This window comes from Bufo gargarizans, chromosome 1 (genome assembly GCF_014858855.1).
Source record: "Bufo gargarizans isolate SCDJY-AF-19 chromosome 1, ASM1485885v1, whole genome shotgun sequence".
Taxonomy (NCBI): Eukaryota; Metazoa; Chordata; class Amphibia; order Anura; family Bufonidae; genus Bufo; species Bufo gargarizans.
In genome coordinates this window covers 460396195-460423263 of record NC_058080.1, presented here as the reverse complement: position 1 = coordinate 460423263, position 27069 = coordinate 460396195, and the positions used below count along the sequence as shown (strand labels likewise).

Sequence of the window (27069 nt, the reverse complement as noted above, 5' to 3'; positions counted from 1 at the left end):
GCCCTGCACATGTGGTATGCTGGAGGGGCACTGTGAATCGTCCCTGCAGTGGAGGCTGAGGACACGTTGGAGGATGAGGAGGGAGAGGCGGACATTGTCGCAGGACCAATGGCATGAGAATGTGGAGGCAGAAGCAGCGTCACCTGGCCAAGTTGCTGGTGTGGCTGTGCAGGAACCACATTCACCCAGTGGGCCGTAAAGGACATGTATTGTCCCTGACTGTAGTTACAGCTCTTTGGCAGACACCGACAGGCTCAAGGACTGACCCACCTTTTGTTCTACATATGTGTGCAGGGCTGGTACTGACTTTTTGCCAAAAAAAAAGACGGCTTTGGACTCCCCACCTTGGCTCGGCACAAGCCATCAGTTCTCTGAAAGGTGCAGAGTCCACCACTTGGAAAGTGAGGGACAGCAGCAACAGTAACTTGCACAGGAGCACGTTCAGCTTCTGCGCCGTTGGATGAGTGCACGCATACTGTTGTCTCTTGGCAATCGCTTCGGTCATCGATTGCTGATAAAATGACTGACGAGGAGTAGGATGGCGAGTAGCAAGAGCATCAGGACCAGAAGATGATAGGAAGGACAGACAGCTCCCTTCGGCTGAGGTGGTGGAGCCCTGACTGCCTGAAATCGGCTGTGTACCACTGGGTGATGCAGCGGTTGCTGCGGCAGGCTGGACCACCACATCAGAGCCATGGTTCTCTCAGGCCACTTTATGGTGATGCTGCATATGTTGACGCAGTGCCATGGTGCCAACATTGGCACCCTGGCCACGCTTTACCTTCGGCCCACAGATTCTACATATGGCCATGTTCACCGGCGGCTTAGCAAAAAAACCTGTCACAATGCCGAGTAGCTGATTTTACCCCCACACTACGCACTGACTGCTACCGCCGCTGCCTTCGTGAACCTCTGCACCACTACTTCCCGGGCAGGTAGGCTTCTGCGAAGTGGGTGGTCTACCCCAGGCATGTTTGGCTACCGACCTCCCGCTGCTGCCACCCTGCTGAGTCCTGGCCTTGCTAGCGACTTGCTGGCTCCGCCACTGCCTCACAGGTAAGCTGCCACCCCTCTTCTCCCGATGATGAAGCCCCTTTGTCAGAAGGGGAAGACGTGATGACGTAGGTTTGCTACGTCACTCCTCCCTCTGACTTTTCTCCCCCATGCCCTGTGTAATCGTTTTCTCGATCTCCCCGCTTCATCTATTTATTTATAAGACAAAAGACTTGGCGAATTTAAGTTTAGTTTCTTATAATTTTAATCAAGTTTTGGTTCAATTTTATATTTTAAATTTAATTTTGAAGTTTGAAGAATGGAGACAATTCGATCTGATAATTGATAATTTAATCTGTGGTTAACCCGTACCAGAAAGGCCTTTATAGAGGCAGTTTTTTTACTCTACGATTACTCAATAAAGTGTTGCCTAAGACAGGAGAGAATCGGCCAGTCTTCTGGTTTTTCGAGAACGTGGTTGCAGTGGGGAAAGCATTCCAAAAAACTATTTCTCTCCACCTGGAGAAGAATCCTGTCAAGATTGATGCAAGTGCGGTATTGGCTGCTCATCAAGCTAGATACTTCTGGGGGAACCTGCCTGGCATGAACAGGCCTCTAGTAGCTACAGACAATGAGAAGACAAAGCTTCAAGATTGCTTGGAGCCTGGAAGAGTAGGCAAGTTCATCAAGATTCAAACCATAATTACCAGCCCCTGGTCTCTTCGTCAGGGAAAAAAATCATGAGATCCCAGTCATCATGGATGGGAAGGAGGACATCCTGTGGTGAACCGCTGCTCCCGACAGAAGCTCCTGGCAAAGTCATGGAGCTTCCCGGTCACCTGGCGTCTATTCGCCCTGCTGAAGGATTATTTTGAAAGTGTGTAGTAGTCACACGGGGCTCCCACGCTGCAGATTTATAATGGAGACACCGGATTTTATAATATTACATTATTTATTACATAAAGAAAAAAGAAATGAAGTCCCTTCATCATCCGTCTCCCAAGTGCGATCAGCTACATCATCATCATCGAGTACTGTCTGCACGTCACTGATGTCCTCCTCAACCATCTCTGGGTCAGGAGCCTGACCGCTCGCAACACCAGCTCCCATGCCACTCTCCTCATCACTACTTGCCCGCCTAGTGGAGGAAGCGGCGGATGTCTCCTCCACATCTTGGAGCTGCTAACTGTCTTCTAGTAGCTCATCCTCACTGTATAATGGAGCTGAGCCCACAGCATACAATACTTCTCTAGCTTTGGGAACAGAAAAGGACAGAGGCAGGTTAAGGACAGGTGAGGGCACAGGGCCTACTCCCGGGCCATGCCAACTAAGGATTGTGTCTGACGAACCCACTGACTCTTGGCTGGGGGTGTCTGATGTCACTTGCAACAAAGTCGAAGATCGAGTTAACCAGTCAAGAACCGCTGGGTTGCTGGTCACGACTAGTGTTGAGCGCAAATATTCGAATCACAAATTTTAATCGGGAATATCGGCACTTCGAGATATTTAGAATATAGTGATATATATTCGTATTCACGAATAGTGTTGATCGCGAATATTCTAATTGCGAAATTATTACGAATATATCGCAAATATTAGCCCTTAGCAACATCCCTAGCAACCAATAGGAAAGTTGCCTACCCCTTAGTGTTGAGTGCGAATATCAACGGCTAATAAGCCCTTTTTTTCCCACTAATACAAGCCAAAAAATTATTTACAACATATAACTGCACTGCACAAGGGCAAATAAGACATATAAATATTTCCTTGTAATAAACCCTGTTAATGCCTGTATCAAACAGCACTTGCACCCTAATAAGAACGGTTTGCTGAAATTACAGAGCTGTATAATGGCAATTTGGATCCTCAGTCAGTGCAGCAAGGTGTAATCGGATTGTTCCTATTACCCAGGCTGTAACCTCCCCTACTGAACCCTACCGTAAATGTTGCGGAATGATTCCTCTCTATCCTTTCCCTACACCTTGAATAATCTTTCCCTTTACTTGTAAATCGTTTTTTTAGCACAATGACGTTTTTTCTACCATTGTCCCTAGCGCCTGCAGACGTCTTTTCCTGCACTAAGTACACTGGAAAATGTCAGAATCCAAGATGGCTGAGGGTATTTATAGGGCTGTGACATCACAGGGCTGGCTGCTGATTGGCTGCATGCATGGCATTATGGGTGATCCGGTCTTCCCAGAGTTTCTTTCTCCATGTCCTCACACGTGCAGCAACCATTTTAGGAAAAAATTATATTCGTTACCACGAAACACGAGGAAATTCGGCTTCGGCGCAAATCACATTTTTCCTGAAATTCGGATCGAATTCCACTTCGTCATCTTCGATTCTCTCATCTCTAGTAGCAAGGGCTAACAGCCAAACACAACTCAATATTTATTACCCTGATTCTTCAGTTTACAGAAACACCCTCTATGTGGTCATAAACTGCTGTATGGGCACACAGCAGGGTACAGAAAAGAAGGAGCAACATATGGATTTTGGAGGGTAGATTTCACTGGGATAATTTTCAGGTGCCATGTCGCATTTGAAGACCTCCTAATGGACCCGTAAGTGAAAACCCCTAAAAAGTGACCCCATTTTGGAAACTACAGGATGAGGTGACAGTTTCATTGGTACTATTTTGGGGTACATATAATTTTTTATCGCTCGATATTATGCTTTTTGTGAGGCAAGGTAACAAAAAATGGCTGTTTTGACACAGTTTTTTTTACAGCATTCACCTGAAGGGGGTAGATAATGTGCTATTTTTTATATTTTTATAGAGCAGGTTGTTATGGACGCAGCAACACCAAATATGTAAAAAAAATAATTCAGTTTTACACAATAAAAACTTCTGAAAAACAAGCTTTTTTTTGTGTTGCCATTTTCTGAAGGCCATATAATTAACCCCTTCCCGACCGCAATCTGTATATATACGTGATAGCTGCACATACCCCGTGCAGCTACCATGTATATACAGGTCCTTCTAAAAAAATTAGCATATTGTGATAAAGTTCATTATTTTCTGTAATGTACTGATAAACATTAGACTTTCATATATTTTAGATTCATTACACACAACTGAAGTAGTTCAAGCCTTTGTTTTAATATTGATGATTTTGGCATACAGCTCATGAAAACCCCAAATTCCTATCTAAAAAAATTAGCATATTTCATCCGAAATATGTTTTTAATACAAAAAAAGTCAACCTTCAAATAATTATGTTCAGTTATGCACTCAATACTTGGTCGGGAATCCTTTTGCAGAAATGACTGCTTCAATGGGGCGTGGCATGGAGGCAATCAGCCTGTGTTATGGAGGCCCAGGATGCTTCGATAGCGGACTTAAGCTCATCCAGAGTGTTAGGTCTTGCGTCTCTCAACTTTCTCTTCCCAATATCCCACAGATTCTCTATGGGGTTCAGGTCAGGAGAGTTGGCAGGCCAATTGAGCACAGTAATACCATGGTCAGTAAACCATTTACCAGTGGTTTTGGCACGGTGAGCAGGTGCCAGGTCGTGCTGAAAAATGAAATCTTTATCTCCATAAAGCTTTTCAGCAGATAGAAGCATGAAGTGCTCCAAAATCTCCTGATAGCTAGCTGCATTGACCCTGCCCTTGATAAAACACAGTGGACCAACACCAGCAGCTGACATGGCACCCCAGACCATCACTGACTGTGGGTACTTGACACTGGACTTCAGGCATTTTGGCATTTCCCTCTCCCCAGTCTTCCTCCAGACTCTGGCACCTTGATTTCCGAATGACATGCAAAATTTGCTTTTATCCGAAAAAAGTACTTTGGACCACTGAGCAACAGTCCAGTGCTGCTTCTCTGTAGCCCAAGTCAGGCGCTTCTGCCGCTGTTTCTGGTTCAAAAGTGGCTTGACCTGGGGAATGCGGCACCTGTAGCCCATTTCCTGCACACGCCTGTACACGGTGGCTCTGGATGTTTCTACTCCAGACTCAGTCCACTGCTTCCGCAGGTCCCCCAAGGTCTGGAATCGGTCCTTCTCCACAATCTTCCTCAGGGTCCGGTCACCTCTTCTTATTGTGCAGCGTTTTCTGCCACACTTTTTCCTTCCCACAGACTTCCCACTGAGGTGCCTTGGTACAGCACTCTGGGAACAGCCTATTCGTTCATAAATTTCTTTCTGTGTCTTACCCTCTTGCTTGAGGGTGTCAATGATGGCCTTCTGGACAGCAGTCAGGTCGGCAGTCTTACCCATGATTGCGGTTTTGAGTAATGAACCAGGCTGGGAGTTTTTAAAAGCCTCAGGAATCTTTTGCAGGTGTTTAGAGTTAATTAGTTGATTCAGATGATTAGGTTAATAGCTCGTTTAGAGAACCTTTTCATGATATGCTAATTTTTTTTAGATAGGAAATTTGGGTTTTCATGAGCTGTATGCCAAAATCATCAATATTAAAACAATCAAAGGCTTGAACTACTTCAGTTGTGTGTAATGAATCTAAAATATATGAAAGTCTAATGTTTATCAGTACATTACAGAAAATAATGAACTTTATCATAATATGCTAATTTTTTTAGAAGGACCTGTATACGTTCTGGCAGCTCTTTAATCCAAGCACTGCAATACGCTTGGATTAAAGCTTATGCCCCTGCCCTGTATGCTGTCATGGACAGCATACAGTGCAGTAATGCCGGCAAGGGACCAATCAGAGTGGTCCCTTGCCGGCAATCGATCCGATTGGTTAGTCTGTGCAGACAAACCAATCGGATCGCGGCAGTGTTAAAATGCCGGTTTCAGGCTCTGATCTGCGCTCTGCAGATCAGAGCCTGAAATCAGTGTCCTCGTGGCCCCCCCCCCGATCCATGCAGCCCCCCCATCTGTGCAGCGCCCTTTCCCCCGCCCCCGATCTGTGCAGACCCCCCCCCCCCGATCTGTGCAGACCATCTGTGCCCCCTCCATCTGTGCCCCCTGCTGGCGTGACATACCTCCCTCCCCCCCCTTCCAGCGCTGCCCCCCGTCTGCCCCCCTGCTGTGTTTGATGGCGGCGGCTCCATTCCTGAGCCGCCGCCATCATCAGAGTGTCAGCTCTCTGCTGACACTCTGCTGTAAGTTCTGTAGCCCCATAGATGCCGCGGCAGCGGCATCCATGGGGTTAATAGAGGGAGGGGGCTCCCTCTCTCCACCATCGGGGCTGCTGCACTGCAATGGCAGCCCCGATGGTTGCCCTGGCAACCGGACGCTTTGCAAAAGCGTCCGTGTTGCCACCTACAGGGCATCTGAATGTATTACACTTTGCAATGCAAGAGCATTGCAAAGTATAGTACAGCCATCAGCCCCACTGGATCTTCATGATCCAAGAGAGACTTGATAAAAAAAAAATGTGAAAATAAATAAATAAATAAATAAATAAAAATATAAAATAAAAAAAAAGGCCTTTTCCTATAAAAAATGAAAAATTAAAAAATACACATATTAGGCATCACCGCGTCCGTAACGACCATCTCTATAAATATATCACATGATAGACCCCGTCTGATAAACACCATAAAAAAAAATAAAAAAAATGTGTAAAAAAATGCCATTTTTGTCACCTTACATCACAAAAAGTGCAACAGCAAGCGATCAAAAAGGCGTATGACCCCCAAAATAGTACCAATCAAACCGTTACCTCGTCCCGCAAAAAATGATACCCTATTTAAGACAATCACCTAAAAAATAAAAAAGCTTTGGCTCTCAGACTATAGAGACACTAAAACATAATTTTTTTGGTTTCAGAAATGCTATTATTGTGTAAAACTTAAATAAATAAGAAAAAGTATACATATTAGGTATTGCCACGTCCGTAACGATCTTCTCTATAAAACTATCACATGACCTAAATGAAAACTGTTCCAAAACAGCCAATTTTTGGGTCACCTTGCCCCATGAAGTGTAATAATAAATGATCAAAAAATCCTATGTACCCAAAAATTGTACCAATAAAAACCTCAACACTTTCTGCAAAAAACGAGCCCCTGCACAAGACGATCGGCAGAAAAATAAAAAACATATGGCGTTCAGAAAACCAATCCAGCACAATCTGCCCTCCAAAAACCGTATGGCATTCCTTTCCTTCTGCGTCCTGCCGTGTGCCCGTACAGCAGTTTATGTAAACCGCGGAATCAGGGTAATAAATATTGAGTTTTGTTTGGCTGTTAACCCTCAATGTGTTAAAGAAAAAAAAATTGAAAATGGAAAATCTGCCAAAAATGTGAAATTTAGAAATTTCATCTCCATTTTCCTTTAATTCTTGTGGAACGCCTAAAGGGTTAACAAAGTTTGTAAAATCAGTTTTGAGTAACTTGAGGGGTGTATTTTTTACAATGGGGTCATTTATGGGGGTTTTCCACTATGTAAGCCCCACAAAGTGACTTCCGACCTGAACTGGTCCTTAAAAAGTGGGTTTTGGAAATTTTCTTAAAAATTTTAAGAATTGCTTTTAAACTTCTAAGCCTTCTAACGTCCTAAAAAATAAAATGACATTTCCAAAATGATGCCAACATAAAGTAGACATATGGGGAATGTTAAGTAATAAATATTTTATTAGGTATGGCTTTCTGTTTTAGAAGCAGAGAAATTGAAATTTGGAGAATTTTTCCAAATTTTTGGTAAATTTGGGATGTTTTCATAAATAAAGGTGAAATATATTGACTCAAATATATGACTATCATGAAGTACAATGTGTCACGAGAAAACAATCTCAGAATGGCATGGATAAGTAAAAGTGTTCCAAAGCTATTACCACATAAAGTGACGCATGTCAGATTTGTAAATTTTGACCTGGACACTGGGGCATCAATGACTCTTGGTCATGAAAGGGTTAATATTGTTATTGGTGTCATTTTAGGGTACATATGATTTATTTGATTGCTCAATATTACACAATTTTGTGGCCAGCTGACCAAAAAATGGCCGTTTTGCTAGCACTGCCGCCTGATAAAGCATTAGGCAAAACGCGCGTAGGGACGAGAGAGATACAGATTCTGTTACAAGTACAATATGTCATATGTAGAGGTTAGAGGCTTGGAATATTATTTATTTACAGCACAGCACTAGGCACTTTATATAATGATCTTATGATAACTGATATGGTGATCCCACATCTCTACTTATGTTGTGTCATATTTTGGCATTGATATTGCTTGTTATCTCCTGTGTGGCAATTTTTTGCCCCATGTGCAGTTGCACCACCAACAAGTTTTAATAGTTTTTTATGCTATATGTATGAATAAAGATATTTATTGTTTCTTAACCGGATTGGCCATTTTTGGTGTTTAGTATTGGGGATAATATCCAGTTGATATTGAGTTTCCCCCCCCCCCCCATATATAATGGTGTTTATATACTATGTATATTAAATCTACAAAAACATTTACTGATTCCACAAATTAAATTACTTTTCCTATCAATCAATACATGAATAGTATTGGTTTATATAATCATGTGTACATTATGCAATACATTATATTATATATTCCTGCACATCCAGGAAATTCAAAACACATATCCTTGAACATCTAAAGTATATACAAAATCCAGGTATCTACAACATATCTAATGGTGTCAAACACTTTATAAACAGTCATGGAAGAAAAACAGCAAATTTTAAAACTTGGGGTATTGAGGAGGTATAAATCTCTCAAAGAGGAAGTAGTATTAATCAGCGATTAGCTTTTTTAAAAAATAAAAATACTGAATTGTTTAATAAAAAACTATATATCCAATAAATTAGCATATTACGATTTTTCACATCATGCCATTAGATATTGTAGCACATGAGTAAGCCATTTTTTGTCCCTGATCTCCAAGATCTATATATTTGTGTTCCAATATTCTCACAAATGCAATATTCTCACAAATGCTAAATGACTAAAAACCCCAAAACAAATTATCCAACATGCAAACAATACATTTGACTACAATTCTACCCCTCAAGGGCTCGTTCACACGACCGTGTGAAGCCCGTGCCCGTGTTACGGACCGCATTTGCGGATCCTCAATACACGGGTCCCGTTCCGTGGCCATTCCGCATCACGGATGCGGACCCATTAATTTCAATGGGTCCGCAAATCCGGAGATGTGGAACGGTGTGGAATGGAACCACGGAAGGGAAAACTACGAAAGCACTACGGCGTGCTTTCTGAGGTTCCATTACGTGCTTCTGCATTGCAAAAAGATAGAATGGGGCCACGATTCCTATGCGGCTGCCACATGGCAGGTGCCCGTGCTTAGCGGACCGCAATTTGCGGTCAACAGCATGGGCACAGGCTTCACATGGTCGTGTGAATAAGCCCTAAGTCTTCTCCTTGTTAACATTATTTACAAATCTGTACATACTTACTTTAAGCATCATGACTTTATAAGCATAAAACTTTTTCCCCTTTCCTTTTCCAAGTGCTCCCTCAAATTTTTCCACGAATTCCTGAGCTTCTCTATAGTTGGAAAAAGTGAAGTTAAAATGTGGAGCTAAACATCAGCAGCAGAAATTTCCCTCTAAATAATTTGCTACAATGTATCGGTGTTGTTAATACATTTAAGGCTGCGTTCACATGACCTCCATTCCAGATGTATTTGCTAATGCCATGCTTTTCTACAACATACACCATTTAAGAAATATTCTAGAATATCTTGTGCTCATCCAAGTGTGGGCACTAAGTGTATAAATACTCCTTGCATATCACAGAGGGTGAGCTAAAAAAGGAATCTTTTGAACACTCTACCCTCTTTCATAGCCACCTCTCATCTTGAGCGTTGACATGCAATGAGAACTTGTCAAAATCTAACCCGACGTAAGTGACTGTTTCTATAAATTATATAACTGCTGCTGTATGTCTTTTATCACAAAAAAAATAATATATATGGGTGGGTTCACATCTGCGTTCTGGAATCCGTTATGGCTTTCCGTTATAACATAGTTGAAACGGAAAATAACAGAATCCATAAGACAGAAGTCAAAACGGAAGCCTTTAAGAGGCATTCCGTTTTGATCCATCTTAATAGAGGTCTGTGGGAATCATAACGGATCCGTCTGGTTCCCGTTATGCAAGACGGAAAACAACGTTTTCTCCGTTCTGCATAACGGAAACGGGATGATCCGTTATTATTCCCATAGACTTCTATTAAGACGGAGTGCTTTTTAAAGGCTTCTGTTTTGCATTCCGTCATAATACAAGTGTATGGGCAGTATAATGCATCTGTCCTTCCGTCTTCCAGAACGCAGATGTGAACCCACCCTAAGACAGTTCACTTTAAACCACCAAATGGATAAAAACTGGACTGCACCTATCTGGTGCCTTCATATATAATGATAAACTGGTGAAAAGCAGAACTAGCTTAGTTGCCTATAGCAATCAATCATATTCCTCTTTCATTTTCCAAAGGAGTTGTAAAAAATGAAAGGTGGAATCTGATTGGTTGCTATGGGCAACTAAACCATTTCGACTTTACGCCAGTTTGATAAATCTCCCCCAATGACAATAAGAAAAAAAAGTGAGATACTCAAGGCATATATTACCAATATATAATTTAATAAAAATCATAATAGCATAAAATCACAATAATTAATAAACCTAAAAGTATAACAAATAACAGTCCAGATGTCACAAGCTGCGGGCCAAGCAGCTATTTCATGGATCCATGCTGTAAAAAGAATTAATTAAAACAATTCTTCCCTGAAACAATGTATCAGTTCCATAAAATGATATTGCTGATAATAGGCTGTGGATTCAGGAGAAAAAAGAAAAGTCTTAATGACTGATAGGCAGTAGCTCAAATGGCGGTTTTAGTGCAGTACATGGAGATTTCACATATTCCAATGACAAATTACTCCTTATGTTAAACGGAGAGTGAGACGTACATTGGTAATTCACTCACCACCTGTCACGGACGGTGTACAGGAAACAAGACAATGCAACATGCATATATGACTCACTGGATCCAAAATTAAGGAACCAAAAGGGAGACCCCTGCACAAGAGCTGGCACTTTCCCTGGCTGCTCAGCCTATGCAAAAATCCCAAAGGTGGATGGTTGCATATCCACGTACCTCGACTATATAACACCTGAACACCCTACACCAGACACGGAGGGAGTCAGGGTCACCTGGGATCCAGCAAACAGAAAATAACAGATAAATGTACAGCACTTAACTTAGTAGCAGACTGGGAAATAGGATCAGCATGCACACACACTCCAGGAAGAAGTATAAGCCGCCCAGTAAAGCATTATGGGGAGGAATTTAAAGGGAAGCAATCAGTCCAACTACATGACAGCTGAGAGAGGCTAACGAGATGAGGAACTAAATACCACAACAAAGAAAACTCAAGGAGGAGGTTCTGAAAGGCCTCTGTCAGAGCTTCTCAGCTGTCTGGTTGTGACAGTACCCCTCCCTCTACGAGTGGACTCCGGACACTCAGAACCCACCTTCTCAGGATGGGACCTATGGAAAGCCCTGATGAGACGAGAGGCCTTAATGTCCGTCACTGGGACCCACATCCTCTCCTCAGGACCATAACCCTCCCAATGAACAAGATACTGAAGAGAACCACGGACAAGATGAGAATCCACAATCCTAGAGACCTGAAATTCAAGATTCCCATCAACCATAATCGGAGGAGGAGGCAAAGGCGAGGGTACAATGGGTTGAACATAAGGTTTCAATAAGGACTTATGAAAAACATTATGGATCTTCCAAGTCTGAGGAAGATCAAGACGGTAGGCAACAGGATTGATGACAGACAGGATTTTGTAAGGCCCAATAAACCTAGGACCCAACTTCCAGGAGGGAACCTTCAATTTGATATTCTTGGTAGACAACCACACCAGATCACCAACATTCAGGTCCGGACCAAGCACACGTCTCTTATCTGCCACACTCTTATATATCTCACTCATGCTCTTTAGATTATCCTGAATCTTTTGCCAAATAGATGACAAAGACGAGGAGAATCTGTCCTCATCAGGTAAACCAGAAGACCCCTCTCCCGAGAAAGTCCCAAACTGCGGATGAAACCCATATGCACCAAAAAATTGTGACTTATCAGAGGACTCCTGACGATGGTTATTTAAAGCAAACTCAGCAAGGGACAAAAAAGAACACCAATCCTCTTGATTCTCCGCCACAAAACAGCGCAGATATGTCTCCAGATTCTGATTGACGCGCTCTGTCTGGCCATTCGACTGCGGGTGGAAAGCAGAAGAGAATGACAACCGAACCCCCAAGCGAGAACAGACAGCCTTCCAGAATCTGGAAACAAACTGTGTGCCCCTATCAGAGACTATGTCTGAAGGAATACCGTGCAATTTGACAATGTGATCAATAAATGCCTGCGCCAGCGTCTTAGCATTGGGCAAACCAGGAAAGGGGATGAAAGGCACCATTTTGCTAAAACGGTCCACCACCACCAGAATCACAGTCTTCCCCGAGGAACGAGGCAGGTCCGTTATGAAGTCCATGGACAGATGTGTCCAAGGACGGGAAGGAATGGGTAAGGGAAGGAGAGGACCTGATGGCCGTGAATGAGGGACTTTGGCACAAGCGCAAGTCTCGCAGGCTGCCACAAAACCCTCAACCGACTTACGAAGCGCAGGCCACCAGAATCTCCGAGCGATGAGATCCAGTGTGGCTCTTGCCCCCGGGTGCCCAGCAAGGACCGTATTGTGGTGTTCCTTAAAAATAATGTGTCTTAAAGCGAGAGGCACAAACAACCTCCCAGGAGGACAAAGATCAGGAGCCTCTGACTGGGCTGCCTGCACCTCTGCCTCCAATTCAGAAAAAAGAGCAGAGACCACCACACCTTCAGCCAAAATGGGACCCGGGTCTTCAAAATTCCTGCCTCCCGGAAAACAACGTGACAGGGCATCTGCCTTCACATTCCTAACTCCAGGGCGGAACGTGACAACAAAATTAAACCTAGAAAAGAACAAAGACCATCTGGCCTGTCTCGGGTTCAGACGTTTGGCTGACTCCAAGTAGGCCCGATTTTTATGGTCAGTAAATACGGTAATAGGGTGTCTGGCTCCCTCTAGCCAATGGCGCCATTCCTCAAAAGCCAACTTGATGGCCAACAATTCCCTATCTCCCACATCGTAATTTCTCTCTGCGGAGGAGAGTTTTTTCGAGAAAAAGGCACACAGTCGCCATTTGGCAGGAGAGGAACCCTGAGACAAGACCGCCCCCACACCCACCTGAGAAGCATCAACCTCAACTATGAAGGGTAAAGAAATATCAGGTTGCACCAAGATGGGAGCGGAAGCAAAACTCTCCTTGATATTAGAAAAAGCCTTACGCGCCTCTACTGACCAAGAAGAAAAATCTACCCCCTTTCTGGTCATATCAGTGAGTGGTTTAACAATAGAGGAATAATTCAAAATAAACTTCCTGTAATAATTGGCAAAGCCCAAAAAACGCATCAGCGCCTTCTGATTCTCAGGAAGCTCCCACTCAAGCACAGCGCGGACCTTCTCGGGGTCCATGCGAAAACCAGAAGCGGAGAGAAGAAACCCCAGAAATTGAATTTCTGGAACCGCAAACACACATTTTTCCAGTTTCGCATATAATTTATTCTCCCGCAGGATGAGCAAGACCTGACGTAAATGTTCCTTATGAGTTTTGAAATCAGGAGAAAAAATCTAAATGTCATCCAAATACACTAATACAAATTTTCCCATCAAATGATAAAAAATGATGTTCACGAAATGCTGAAAAACGGCTGGGGCATTCATCAAACCAAAAGGCATAACCAAATTCTCAAAATGACCCTCAGGGGTATTGAAGGCCGTTTTCCATTCGTCTCCTTCTCTGACCCTGACCAGGTTGTATGCCCCTCTTAGATCTAATTTGGAAAAGACTTTAGCCCCAACAACCTGGTTAAACAGGTCCAGGATCAGAGGAAGTGGAGAAGGGTCACGAATAGTGATACTGTTCAGCTCCCTGAAATCCAGACAAGGTCTTAAAGAACCATCTTTTTTCTTAACAAAGAAAAAACCAGCGGCAACAGGTGACTTCGAGGGTCGTATGTGTCCTTTTCTCAGACTCTCAGAGATATAAGCATGCATAGCGATCCTCTCTGGTTGGGAAAGATTGTATAAACGAGATTTAGGCAGCTTGGCGCCTGGGATGAGATTAATAGGGCAATCGTACTCCCTGTGCGGGGGCAAATCCTGAACTCTACTCTCAGAGAAGACATCCAAAAATTCAGAGAGAAAAGATGGTACAGTCTTAGTAGCAACCTCAGAAACAGATGTCGTGAGGTAATTCTCTCTGCAAAAGTCACTCCAACCATTTATTTGCCTCGCTTGCCAATCAATGGTGGGGTTATGTTTAGTGAGCCAGGGTAGCCCCAACACTAGAGGAGTAGGCAAACCGCTAAGGACGAAACATGACACATCCTCAACATGAGCATCACTCACAATTAAACGGATATTGTGAACTATGCCCTTTAATGATTTCTGAGAAAGTGGAGCGGAATCAATAGCAAAAACAGGAATATCCTTTCCCAAAGTGCGCACCTGGAAACCATGAGTTGTTGCAAATTGATTATCAATGAGATTGACAGCTGCTCCACTATCCACAAAAATCTCACAAAAAATGCTCTTGCTCTCTAGCGCCACCCTAGCAGGCAGGACAAAACGGGAACTACAAGCAAACGGAAAACCTTTAATTTCCGTCTCAACCCTGCCAATAGTAACAGACAGAACATTTTTAAAAGATTTTTTCCTGTTTGTTTCTTTATTACTGCCAGAAAACTGCCTGAATCTCCTAGAGGGACAAACATTTGCCAAATGATTTATACCTCCACAACAAAAACAAACCCTCCCATGCGAGCTGAATCTTCTATTGTCAGAAGCAATCAACCCCAGCTGCATGGGCTCCTGCTCAGAAGGGGCTGACAGCGACCGAGACCCCTGCGCACAGAATGAGACCGCTGCACTGTCCTGGGACTGAGTATGACAGGAAGGAGATATCTCTCCTCTCTCTCTAATACGCCTGTCAATACGAACGGTCTGAGACATAGCAGAGTCCAAGGAAATAGGCCTCTCATGAAAGGCAAATGCATCTTTCAATCCCTCTGAAAGACCATGGCAAAATTGACTTCGGAGTGCAGCATCATTCCAACCAGTATCAGCTGCCCATCTCCGAAATTCTGAGCAGTATATCTCTGTGGATTGTTTACCCTGGCATAATAGACGTAGTCTAGACTCAGCCAGAGCAATACGATCTGGATCATCAAATATCTGACCCAGGGCTAAAAAGAATTCATCCACTGAACGGAGAGGCCGTGCCCCCTCCGGCAGCGAAAAGGCCCAAGACTGAGCGTTACCCCTGAGCAGCGATATAATGATCCCCACCCTCCGTTCCTCATCACCAGAGGAATGGGGAAGAAGGTGAAAATGGAGTTTGCAAGCCTCTCTAAAACGCACAAAATTCTCACTACCCCCGGAGAACATATCCGGGAGCGAGATCTTAGGCTCAGAACAAACTCCATGAACGCAAGCTGAACTGGTCACTTAAAGCTGAGAAAAAGTCTTACGGAGATCAGCTACCTCCAATGAAAGACCCTGGAAGCGTTCAGCCAAAAGTGTAACCGGATCCATGCTTGAGACGGTTTTGGCGGCTTATAATGTCACGGACGGTGTACAGGAAACAAGACAATGCAACATGCATATATGACTCACTGGATTCAAAGCTAAGGAACCAAAAGGGAGACCCCTGCACAAGAGCTGGCACTTTCCCTGGCTGCTCAGCCTATGCAAAAATCCCAAAGGTGGATGGTTGCATATCCACGTACCTCGACTATATAACACCTGAACACCCTACAATAGTGAGGGGACACGACCACCGGCTCCCTACACCAGACACAGAGGGAGTCAGGGTCACCTGGGATCCAGCAAACAGAAAATAACAGATAAATGTACAGCACTTAACTTAGTAGCAGACTAGGAAATAGGATCAGCATGCACACACACTCCAGGAAGAAGTATAAGCCGCCCAGTAAAGCATTATGGGGAGGAATTTAAAGGGAAGCAATCAGTCCAACTACATGACAGCTGACAGAGGCTAACGAGATGAGGAACTGAATACCACAACAAAGAAAACTCAAGGAGGAGGTTCTGAAAGGCTCTGTCAGAGCTTCTCAGCTGTCTGGTTGTGACACCACCCCAATTATAGTGTGGTGGAGGTCTGCCTGCGAGCACTCAACCCAGAAATGGGTAGTGCTCATGCTGGAACTAACTTACCACTCACGATCCCAGACCTGCACAGGGGTACTGGATCAATACTGTATAAGCGTGCCTGTGCTTGCTAAGTCCTATGGTATCACCACCAGGAGGCCACTCACAAACACGGCGTTGTGGTGAACTTGGACATTTGCAGGTTCACTGGATTGATGTGCCCTAATGAGCTGATCGTTGGTTGTTACTTGTAACTCGCCAGCCCCAATGTAAAGTAGACCACGATGTTGAGTGGACAGCAGCCTGACTTGGCACTGTGGATTTACCTATACCGCAGCAATGCGTGAACAATGCCCAACGTTCCTATGAAGGTGAATTAAACTGCCAACAGAAATTTTTATTTCAGGAGAGCAGAAGTAAGTTTTACCACATAATGCGGTAAAAAAAAATCATGTAAAACTGCAGTGGAATTGTTATTTTTTTCCAATTGCACCCTATTTGGAATTTTCTTCCCGCTTCCCACTACACCCTATATCAGTGATGGCGAACCTTCTACAGACCGAGTGCCCAAACTGCAACAAAAACCCACTTATTTATTGCAAAGTGCCAACACAGCAATTTACCTTGAATACTACAGTCCAGTATAGAATATCTTCCATGTACTTATAGAAACATAGAAACATAGAAACATAGAATGTGTCGGCAGATAAGAACCATTTGGCCCATCTAGTCTGCCCAATATATCTGAATCCTATGAATAGCCCCGGCCCTATCTTATATGAAGGATGGCCTTATGCCTATCCCATGCATGCTTAAACTCCTTCACTGTATTTGCAGCTACCACTTCTGCAGGAAGGCTATTCCATGCATCCACTACCCTCTCAGTAAAGTAATACTTCCTTATATTACTTTTAAACCTTTGCCCCTCTAATTTAAAACTGTGTCCTCTTGTGGTAGTTTTTCTTCTTTTAAATATGCTCTCCTCCTTTACCGAGTTGATTCCCTTTATGTATTTAAAAGTTTCTATCATATCCCCTCGGTCTCTTCTTTCTTCCAAGCTATACATATTAAGGTCTTTTAACCTTTCCTGGTAAGTTTTATCCTGCAATCCATGGACCAGTTTAGTAGCTCTTCTCTGAACTCTCTCTAGAGTATCTATATCCTTCTGGAGATATGGCCTCCAGTACTGCGCACAATACTCCAAGTGAGGTCTCACCAGTGTTCTGTACAGCGGCATAAGCACTTCACTCTTTCTACTGCTTATACCTCTCCCTATACATCCAAGCATTCTGCTTGCATTTCGTGCTGCTTTATTACATTGTCTTCCCACCTTTACTTTATCATTTATCTAAAATACCCTGCCTACATTCAGTGCGCTGCCTGTGCCATTCATAGTGCGCCCTGCGCTGCTGAATGGCAGGAAAAGTCTAAGGTATATTGGTACACCATAGACTTTTTCCAGGGTGTGGGTGCCCACAGAGAGGGCTCTGAGTGCCGCCTCTGGCACCCGTGCCATAGGTTCGCCATCACTGCCCTATATAATATTAAATGAAGGCATTAGAAAGTACAACTTGTCCCGCAAGCCCTTTTACAGCTATGTGAATGGAAAAATAAAAAAGTTATGGCTCTGGGAAGGCAGAGAGTGAAAAACTAAAACGCAAAAAAAGTAAAATCGTCATGTCCGGAAAGGGTTAAACAATTTTGTAATATATTTGATTAGTGAGCAGTGTTTCTTTTTACTAGTGAACAGGGTGTAACACTCTAACCGAACATTCTTAGACCTCCTGCACACGAACGCGTGCTGCCTGTTGCCGTATTGCGGACCGCATTTGCAGATTCGCAATACAAGGGGGCGCCATTCTGTGGGCATTCCGCATCACGGATGCGGACCCATTCACTTCGCTGCGGCAGCCCCACGGTCGGTGTTCGTGCATTGTGGCCCTCAACTTGCGCTGCGGCAGCCCCACGGTCGGTGTTTGTGCATTGTGGCCCGCAATTTGCGATCCACAGCATGGCCACGGGGCGCACGGGCTTTAAGGGGAGTCTATCTTCAGCATCATTGGCAGGGATATAAGAAGAATGGAACTATCTGTGCTTGGTGCTGAGAGTGTGTACTAGCAAATAAGAGGTAAGTGACTTGGCACTGACGGTAAGTATAAAGGGACTAAGTATACAATGTAAGCGCTAAACACTGGGAGTATCGTTCTTCTGTCTCTTCCATGCGCACAGTAACCAAGATAAACTAGCACAGCTGTCAGCAGTTAACACTGACAGCAAGTGAGACAGGCAGCGAGGTTTCATATGGGGGGGGGGGGGACTGGGGTAGTGGTCTAATATGTAGGCAAAGAAGCCTGCCTCTGTATGTACCTGTCACGGTCCCTCAGGTGACTGATGTCAAGAAATGAAGGAGATTGGCTTAGCGTGGAAGAATCTAACAGCCTCCTTGATTTCTCTTGATTCAGTGTTGATAGGGTTAATGACCACTTCCCTTTTTTCAGCTGTTGCTCAGTGGTCATCACTTCTACCCTTTATAGTCTCACCCCACCCTTCTGACTATGTGGTTGATAGCTTTATTTCGGTTTGGCTGAGCTGGTGTGAGATCCTCTCTGGTGTTCCTGTTCTTCCATCTCTACAGAAGTTAAGTGTCGTGTTTGTTTGTATTTGTTATATTCCCTGTTGTTCACCAAAATAAAGCCTCTTAGGCTAATAACCTCACTTGTCCCAGATATTAAAACTTAACTTTTACTGCCATTAGTATAAAACCTTTCTTGTTATAAGTAGATGTGAGCAAAAAAAAAAAATGGTTAAAACTATCTCAAGCCCTGTCAGTTCTGAAGCCTATTTGCTGCATCTGCAATGTCAGTCGGGGTGCACTCCCCATACATTCACATACTTGGACTCTATTTTAGCAAACCAGTGCAACACCATCCTATATATGTTTTGGTTACAGATGATGCTATGCAGCAAGCAATGTTTACTCTAGGATACCTTCACTGTTAATTTGCTGCACTAGTTGCCAGAACTAACAAGGACATCAGAGTCTAAAAACACTGATTACTGTCCCCCAACATGTTTCGCCAGCTAACCTGGCTTCATCAGGGGTAACGGACAGAATTGAATAAAGACGCTATCCTTGAACCTTATAAAGGCTGTCTCCACCTTAACAACAGGCTGGAGAGCCAATAGAAACATTGAGTGAAGGAGGGGGGATTTTCTCTTAAATCATCCTGCCAATGGAGAGGCTAATGGTCACAGTGACTCACTGTCACGGCTGAGGATGGGGAAAACCCTCAGCCATGCGATGCCAGAAGATGTTAGGCTGCTCGGCCAGGACGACAGGATTAGAGAGCAGGTCACCTCCTAAAGCGTCCCTAACCTGACCCTAACTCCTAGCTGCATGGGCCGACCTTGAAGGTAGGAGGGCCCATGCTCAGGAACCTCGGATCCCTAACTCACCCTCCGACCGGTCCCTGAACTAGGAGTCAAGGTAAGACGGCCTGTTCCTTCTGGACACGGAGGAACAGGGGTCTCACTGGCCAAGCTTCAAGGAATGGGGAAACACATACAACATACAGATATGACAGGCGAACTACTAGTTCCACACGTACCTGTCACAGCTACGCTGACTGGAACCCATGCATGCACTACAAATGTCCACAGAACAACTAGAGGACACAGCATCCGTAGTTGCAATAAACAGAGACAAAAGGAAAACATCAACTGAACATCAAGACATAAACCTCACAGATAAACCTATGACCACAAGGGTGGCCCCCACTGGCAGATTATATACACAGGAGGCTGCTCCAGCTAAGCATGGCTGAAGCAACCCACTGACACATGCCAAACACTGAGGCTTTATAGGCCTAAGAGGCCACACCCACACAGACACACCCAGTGTCTCACACACACAGAAAGGGAGTTAACCCTTCCAACACCAGGGAAGGGAAAACACCACTTAAAGGGGAAGTGTCCAAACCAAGATCACACTGTGGCTGTTGCCGCAGGCAACGACATGGGTGGCAACCATGTCCTGGGAGTTAGCCCGAAGGCCGGGACACTGCCACCACATGTACACATCCAACCAAACGTTGCCACGGGCAGCCACAGTGAAGGGAAGAGTCCTAGTGCACACACAACACAAAACGCAGTGCACACCAGACAAACAAACACAACACCCAACGTGAAGGTTGTTAGGTGCAACCGCATGCCATGCAGCAAGCTGCCCAGCACCGCTCAGGCTGCTCTGCTGAAACCAACACCATACAACTAGTTGCCCGCGGCAACCACAAGTGAGGCCACACACCAGCGGCCCTCACCTGTGATTGAACACCAAAACCAAACCGCAGGCAACCACATGCGGTTGAGGAGTCACATCACCATCACCTAGGTGGGTGTATCGTTATGACTCAGTTGCGCCTCCGATACCTGCGCAGAGACTTACCTTCTGCCAGCGCCGCTGCACTGACCTGCGGCTGCGCAGGAATTTCAAAACTTGTAAGACGAACCGCTAGCCCCAGTGCGCATGCACCAATACTTTGACTCAAGGCGCGCTCCTTCGCCCAAGTGTGGCTGCGCACGGACTTAGTCTGACAGCGTGAGCTATGAGGTGTATGCGCCTGCGCCAACAGTTAGGCTCTGGGCGCATCCCTCCACCTTAACGCAGCTGTGTGCGGACTTAGTCTCCCAGCGCGCAGCATATAAGATACATAGACAACTTCAGGCTTATCTTCGGCTGTATAGGGACTTAGAGGCTGAGACCGGCGCTGAAGAGAATAGGGCGCATGCTCTAACACCTAGTATCTGAGTCCAGTGTTTACATTAATATGTCCCTGCTAATTAATCACAATGCTTTTCTTAAGTCATTTATTCTAGATGCAGGCTTTATCTCAGGTATACTGCTGCTCTAGACCACCCACCCTCTAACCTAACTGGCAGGTTATCCTTCATATAAGATATTGGGAAGACATTCCCTGTAATACCCTTGTCTGAAGGGGATATTGTCCCTAATATTACTATATAGTACAAGGTTCAGAGGCAGGTATATATAACCAGACATAAAGTTTTCAACCTGACAAAATCATAGAACATTCTTCCTGTAACTGGAATGCTGTAGACAGATTAAATTAATTTTAGCAGCGTCTAATTATAATACTGCTCACTGGATGACAAGAATCCTTCTTGTTAAATTAGATAAAATATGCAGAAATCTATTCTAAAAAAGAAGAAAACGTAAAGCCTTCATTCAGGCCTTTTGGGCTGAGGCTGTCAAGGTGGTAAATCCACCTAGTTTCCTATTGAAGGAGAAGTCTATCCAGATCACCCCTACGTACACCTAGTGTCCTTTTGCATAAGCCCCAAAATTTTAGACAGTTGGGGTCTCCCCCATGGAGAGTTCTAACATGCCTGGATATTGTAGTATCTGCTTTAGTATTGATACTTATGTGTTGGCAGATCCGCTGTCGGAATTCTTGTGATGCCTTGCCAACATACAGTTTTAAACAGGGGCACTGGGCCACATACACTATACCAGTAGTTTGGCAGTTGATAAATTGTCTGATCTCATATTTTTTATCATCCACGGGGTTAATAAAATCTTAGATCTTTTTGATATATGGACAGAAGCTACATTTCCCACATGGGTGACTACCCATCACATTAGATCTCAACCACATCGTTTTTGGGGGGTCTTTTCTGCAAAAACTCTGCACTAGATGGTCTTTGAGGTTTTTCCCTCTACGATACGTGATACTGGGTTTGGTCTTTAGCGCTTCCCTAAGATAATTTTCAGCTCGTAAGGTATGCCAGTGCTTTTGCAGAACTTGAAAGTCTCTGCGATGCCGTACATCAAAGGTGCCAATGCACCTAATGGTGGCAGAGGTAACATTTTTCTCTTTTTGACTTAGAAGGTCAGAATGGTCAGTGCTCTTAGCTCTAAAAAAGGCTTTGTGTAATGTCTTTTTGGAGTACCCCCTTTGGTAGAACCTTTTAAATAGGGTATCACATTCCCTGAAGAACGCAGAGTCATCCGAGCCCTTCTATACTGCCCAGTGGGTATTCCTCTTCTCAGAGGTAGAGGATGATGACTCTGCCGATGTAGGAGGTTATTTGTAGACGTAGGTTTACGATATACTTCAGTGTTGATGCGGCCAACAGAATCAATGGAGATTCTAAGGTCATTGAACATTAAGGTGTGTTGATGTATCTCTGAAGTGAATGTCATGCCTATATCATTATTGTTTAGACTCTTCACAAATTTGTGAAAAAGTGCCATTGTGCCATCCCATAAAATCAAAACATCATCTATGAAACAGCCGGTTAACCCTAGGAGGAGAATGCTCGTCCTAAGGCGTTCAGTACTAGTCAGTTAGTTCGAGCATTCTCGTCCTAGCTCTGCAACCTGTTAACACCACTGTCCCTACACAACAACAAAAAATGACAGTAAACAAAAAAAAAATTTGAAAAATCACATAAGGTGTTGCTGTCATAACCTGCAGCATCTTGACTCCAAAAATCTCAATCTATGACTCATTGCTAATCCCTGATCAGATCTTTAATGGTCAAGATTACTGTTCACCTAAGGGCCCTTTACACTGGCCCGGGATTAGGCTAATTGTCAGGACTATTGCCCTGTGTAAAACATGCCGCCAATCACCTGATAAATGAGCAAAGCACTTATTTGCTGAGTGACACCTAAAATGGACGCTTGTGGCAGCACATCATCCTGTGCAAACAGGAAATGTGCTGCCGACAATATGCAAAGTAAATGGGGGACAAACAATTGTAATACCTGCCACATGTCTCTTATTCACTTTGCAAGGAGCCATGTAAAAGTCGGTTTAAATGAATGCCGATCGACTTATATATCATCGGTGCTTGCTATTGACCCAGCATAGGCCTTAGTGACCTCAGATGAGATCTGGCAGTATGGCTTATTTGAAGAGCAATGAAGTGAGACCATTGATTAAATGTTAGAAGTTAGAACAGTTCTTACTTTAGGACTTCTAGCTTTTGCTTCATCTTCCAAGGTTTGTTTCTTATAGTAGCAATCAATTTCTTTTTTTCTTCCACAGCTTCTTTTAGCTTATCCAGTTCCTCTTCTGTTATTGCATCTTCATCTTCATCAGACCTACATAACAATAGCAAATAATTAATTCTTTATAAACTAAATAACAACATCTTAAAGGACATCTGTCAGCATATTTGTACCTATGAAACTGGATGACCTGTTGCATGTGTGCTTGGCAGCTGAAGGCATCTGTGTTGGTTCCATATGTGCCCACATTGCTTTGAAAAATGAAGTTTTAATATATTCAAATGAGCCTCTAGGAGCAACGTGGGCGTTTCTGTTACACTTAAAGGCTCCACTCTTTGCGCCTGCAGCGCCCTCCGCACTTTGACTGATGGAACCGGGCAGTGAAAATGTGATCACACCTGGCCCTGTCAATCAAATGGCAGAGGGCACTGCATTTGTAGAGAGTGCAGAGGCTCTAGGTGTTACGGTAACTCCCAAATTGCTCCTAGAGGCTCATTTAAATATATTAAAACAGCATTTTTCTCAGCAATTAAGGCACATATGAACATGGGCCGAACACAGATGTCTTCAGCTGCCAAGCGCACATGTAACAGGCCAGCCAGTGTCATAGGTACACATCTGACAGATGTCCTTTAAATATTATCTATAAAAATGTCACGAAAGTTGTTGTTATACAAATTATCTCCTGGACAGCTGACCATGCCAGCACAAGAAGTCTCCATAGAAATTAATGGGAGGGATGGAAAAAGCAGAGCAAGCCATTAAAGCGGTATTCTGGTTCGACACAGTTATCACCTGGATGGGTGATAAATGCTAGATGGGTGGGGGGATCACTATGACCGCCACCAATTACCAAAATGGGGGATACTGTACCCTGTTACCCCAACCGCTAGACCGTAGCTAAAAGGATTTTGAATAGAGCAGCAGTCCAGCAAGCAAAGTCTACTCCGTCTATGGCACTGACAAAAACAGCAGGCAAAAATGGGTAATCTGTTCTGGCAATGGTTAGGGTATCTAGAGCCCGGAACCTCACCGTTTCTGCATGTATCAGTCATCTATTGGATAGGTAATAATTGCTACAGAATATTCATTTAGGCTGAGTTCACACGGGCGAGATCTCCGCGCGGGTGCAATGCAGGAGGTGAACGCATTGCACCCGCACTGAATCTGGACCCATTCATTTCTATGGGGCTGTGCACATGAGCTGTGATATTCACGCATCACTTATGCGTTGCGTTAAAATCGCAGCATGCTCGATATTGTGCGTTTATCACGCAACGCAGGCCCCATAGAAGTGAATGGGGCTGAGTGAAAATCGCAAGCATCCGCAAGCAAGTGCGGATGCGGTGCGATTTTCACGCATGGTTGCTAAGATGAAAGTCTATTCACTGTATTATTTTCCCTTATAACATTGTTATAAGGGAAAATAATAGCATTCTAAATACAGAATACTTAGTAGGTGGTCAATTGAGGGTTAAAAAATAATAATAATAATTAACTCACCTTCTCCTCTTGATCGCGTAGCTGCCGGTCTCTTCTTACTTCTTTAATGATGAGCTGCCGGCTAAATGACCTGTGGTGACGTCAGCTCACATGCTCCAATCACATGGTCCATCACCGTGGTAACCATGTTATAAGGGAAAATAATAACATCTACACAACACCGAACCCAAACGTGAACTTCTGTAAAGAAGTTCGGGTCTGGGTACCACAGTCGGTTTTTTACCACGCGCGTGCAAAACACGGGTTTGCCGCAATACACCGAGACGCATCCGGGCCTAATCCGGACACGCTCGTGTGAACTCAGCCTTAAGGTTTTACTACTACCTGTTCACTGGCACAGAAATGGTGATAATTTGTATAAGATTTATTTTCCTGAATTTCCATTTAAAATGTTAACATGAGAATATCATAGCCTGTTTATTTCTGTCACAAAGTTTATCGATCAGAAAAAACTTATACTCTTAAAATTAGTATGATCAATATCATAATTGTTATACTTTTATTCTGAAGCCAAATGATCCATCAGTGAGTCATAATTGGAATATAATACACTGTATACTGCAGACTGTATTATATGCATAATACTGTATATTACAAGGTAGAATTATGTTGCAATTACCCATCAGCATCGATTTTCTTTTTGTCCTTCTTCTTTGCATTTTCCCTTGCTTTGAGGTTAGCTGCCCCTCCTTTCCTCGCTTTTCTCCCTCTTCTTCCTTTAGGACTGTTTTCTCCATTCTCTTCATTTGGCTCCTCATTGGTGGGAGCTTGGTTCTCATCATCAGATTCTGCTAACCAAGGCTTCATATTCGGTACTCTCCAATTTTTCTCTCTACGTTTCGGAGGTTGATTTTCCTCTTCTTCAGAATCTTCCATTTCTCCTTCACCAAAAAGCAAAAATTTTAACAAAATTAACAAGCATGTGAAGATTGAAAGGCATGCAAGTTATGCTTATATCCTTTGGAGGGAAACTATTTGTACATGTATTATTTACGTGTGTGTATATATATATATATATATATATATATATATAAAACACAAGATATGCTATACAGTATAATTTTGGCAATATAAACTATTGCAGTTAAGACATTTTCCATTTTATGAGATTTGTTTTGTGTATATCCAAAGATCCTAAGAGCGGGGAATTTAGGGAATGCAAAGTGCAGTCACACTCTTGCCCTGGTTAAGTTCTTGCCCAAACTTAAAAAAATAGTACATAGAAATATACCCCTTTAATTCAGAACCTCCATCTTAAGATATTATTCTACTTTCTATGCCTCTCCTTTACTTGAGTAAGCTTGAGACAATTTTTTAGACTTTTTAAAATGTTTCGGTTGATAGGAGGTTGTACGGTTACCATTGTTGATGGCCTATCCTCTGGATAGGTCATCAATATGAGATTGGTGGGGGTCTGTCATACTCCTGTTACCATGGCCATCAACTGTTTGAAGAGAACACAGTGCTGTGAGCACTGGGTTCTGTTCACTGCTTACCTGCTGTCTGTTGATATTGCAGCAGTGAGCAGTGTTATTACCGCTCGTCCATCTCATTCACTTGCATGGGAAGGAGCAGTTGTAGTTACACCCATAGTATAAAGACACCTCGGGAGAGCTGAAAACCCCTGAGGTGTCCTGAGATGCCTTTATGCAATGGATAGGTCGGTTGATTCAACTGTTCTTTATTAGAGTTGAGCGAACACCTGGATGTTCAGGTTCGAGAAGTTCGGCCGAACATCCCGGAAATGTTCGGGTTCGGGATCCGAACCCGACCCGAACTTCGTCCCGAACCCGAACCCCATTGAAGTCAATGGGGACCCAAACTTTTCGGCACTAAAAAGGCTGTAAAACAGCCCAGGAAAGAGCTAGAGGGCTGCAAAAGGCAGCAACATGTAGGTAAATCCCCTGCAAACAAATGTGGATAGGGAAATGAATTAAAATAAAAATTAAATAAATAAAAATTAACCAAAATCAATTGGAGAGAGGTCCCATAGCAGAGAATCTGGCTTCACGTCACCCACCACTGTAAGAGTCCATTTTCATAAATTTAGGCCCAGCACCCAGGCAGAGGAGAGAGGTCCCGTAACAGAGAATCTGGCTTCATGTCAGCAGAGAATTAGTCTGCATGTCATAGCAGAGAATGAGGCTTCACGTCAGCCACCACTGCAACAGTCCATTGGCATATATTTAGGCCCAGCACCCAGGCAGAGGAGGGAGGTCCCGTAACAGAGAATCTGGCTTCATGTCAGCAGAGAATCAGTCTGCATGTCATAGCAGAGAATGAGGCTTCACGTCAGCCACCACTGCAACAGTCCATTGGCATATATTTAGGCCCAGCACCCAGGCAGAGGAGGGAG

General features: G+C 43.8%; 1 protein-coding gene across 1 annotated transcript in view; it reads right to left on the bottom strand.

Moving 5' to 3' along the window:
- The window catches only part of LOC122927839 (transmembrane channel-like protein 1), a 112602-nt gene extending 87013 nt beyond the window's left edge, over window positions 1-25589 (bottom strand). The window contains exons 1-3 of the mRNA XM_044280113.1: window positions 25333-25589; window positions 23169-23303; window positions 9346-9436 (exon numbers count right to left, since the gene is read on the bottom strand). Coding sequence (XP_044136048.1) covers window positions 9346-9436; window positions 23169-23303; window positions 25333-25589 — 483 coding nt within the window. The remainder of the gene's footprint in view (window positions 1-9345; window positions 9437-23168; window positions 23304-25332) is intronic.
- Window positions 25590-27069: the final 1480 nt, after the last annotated feature.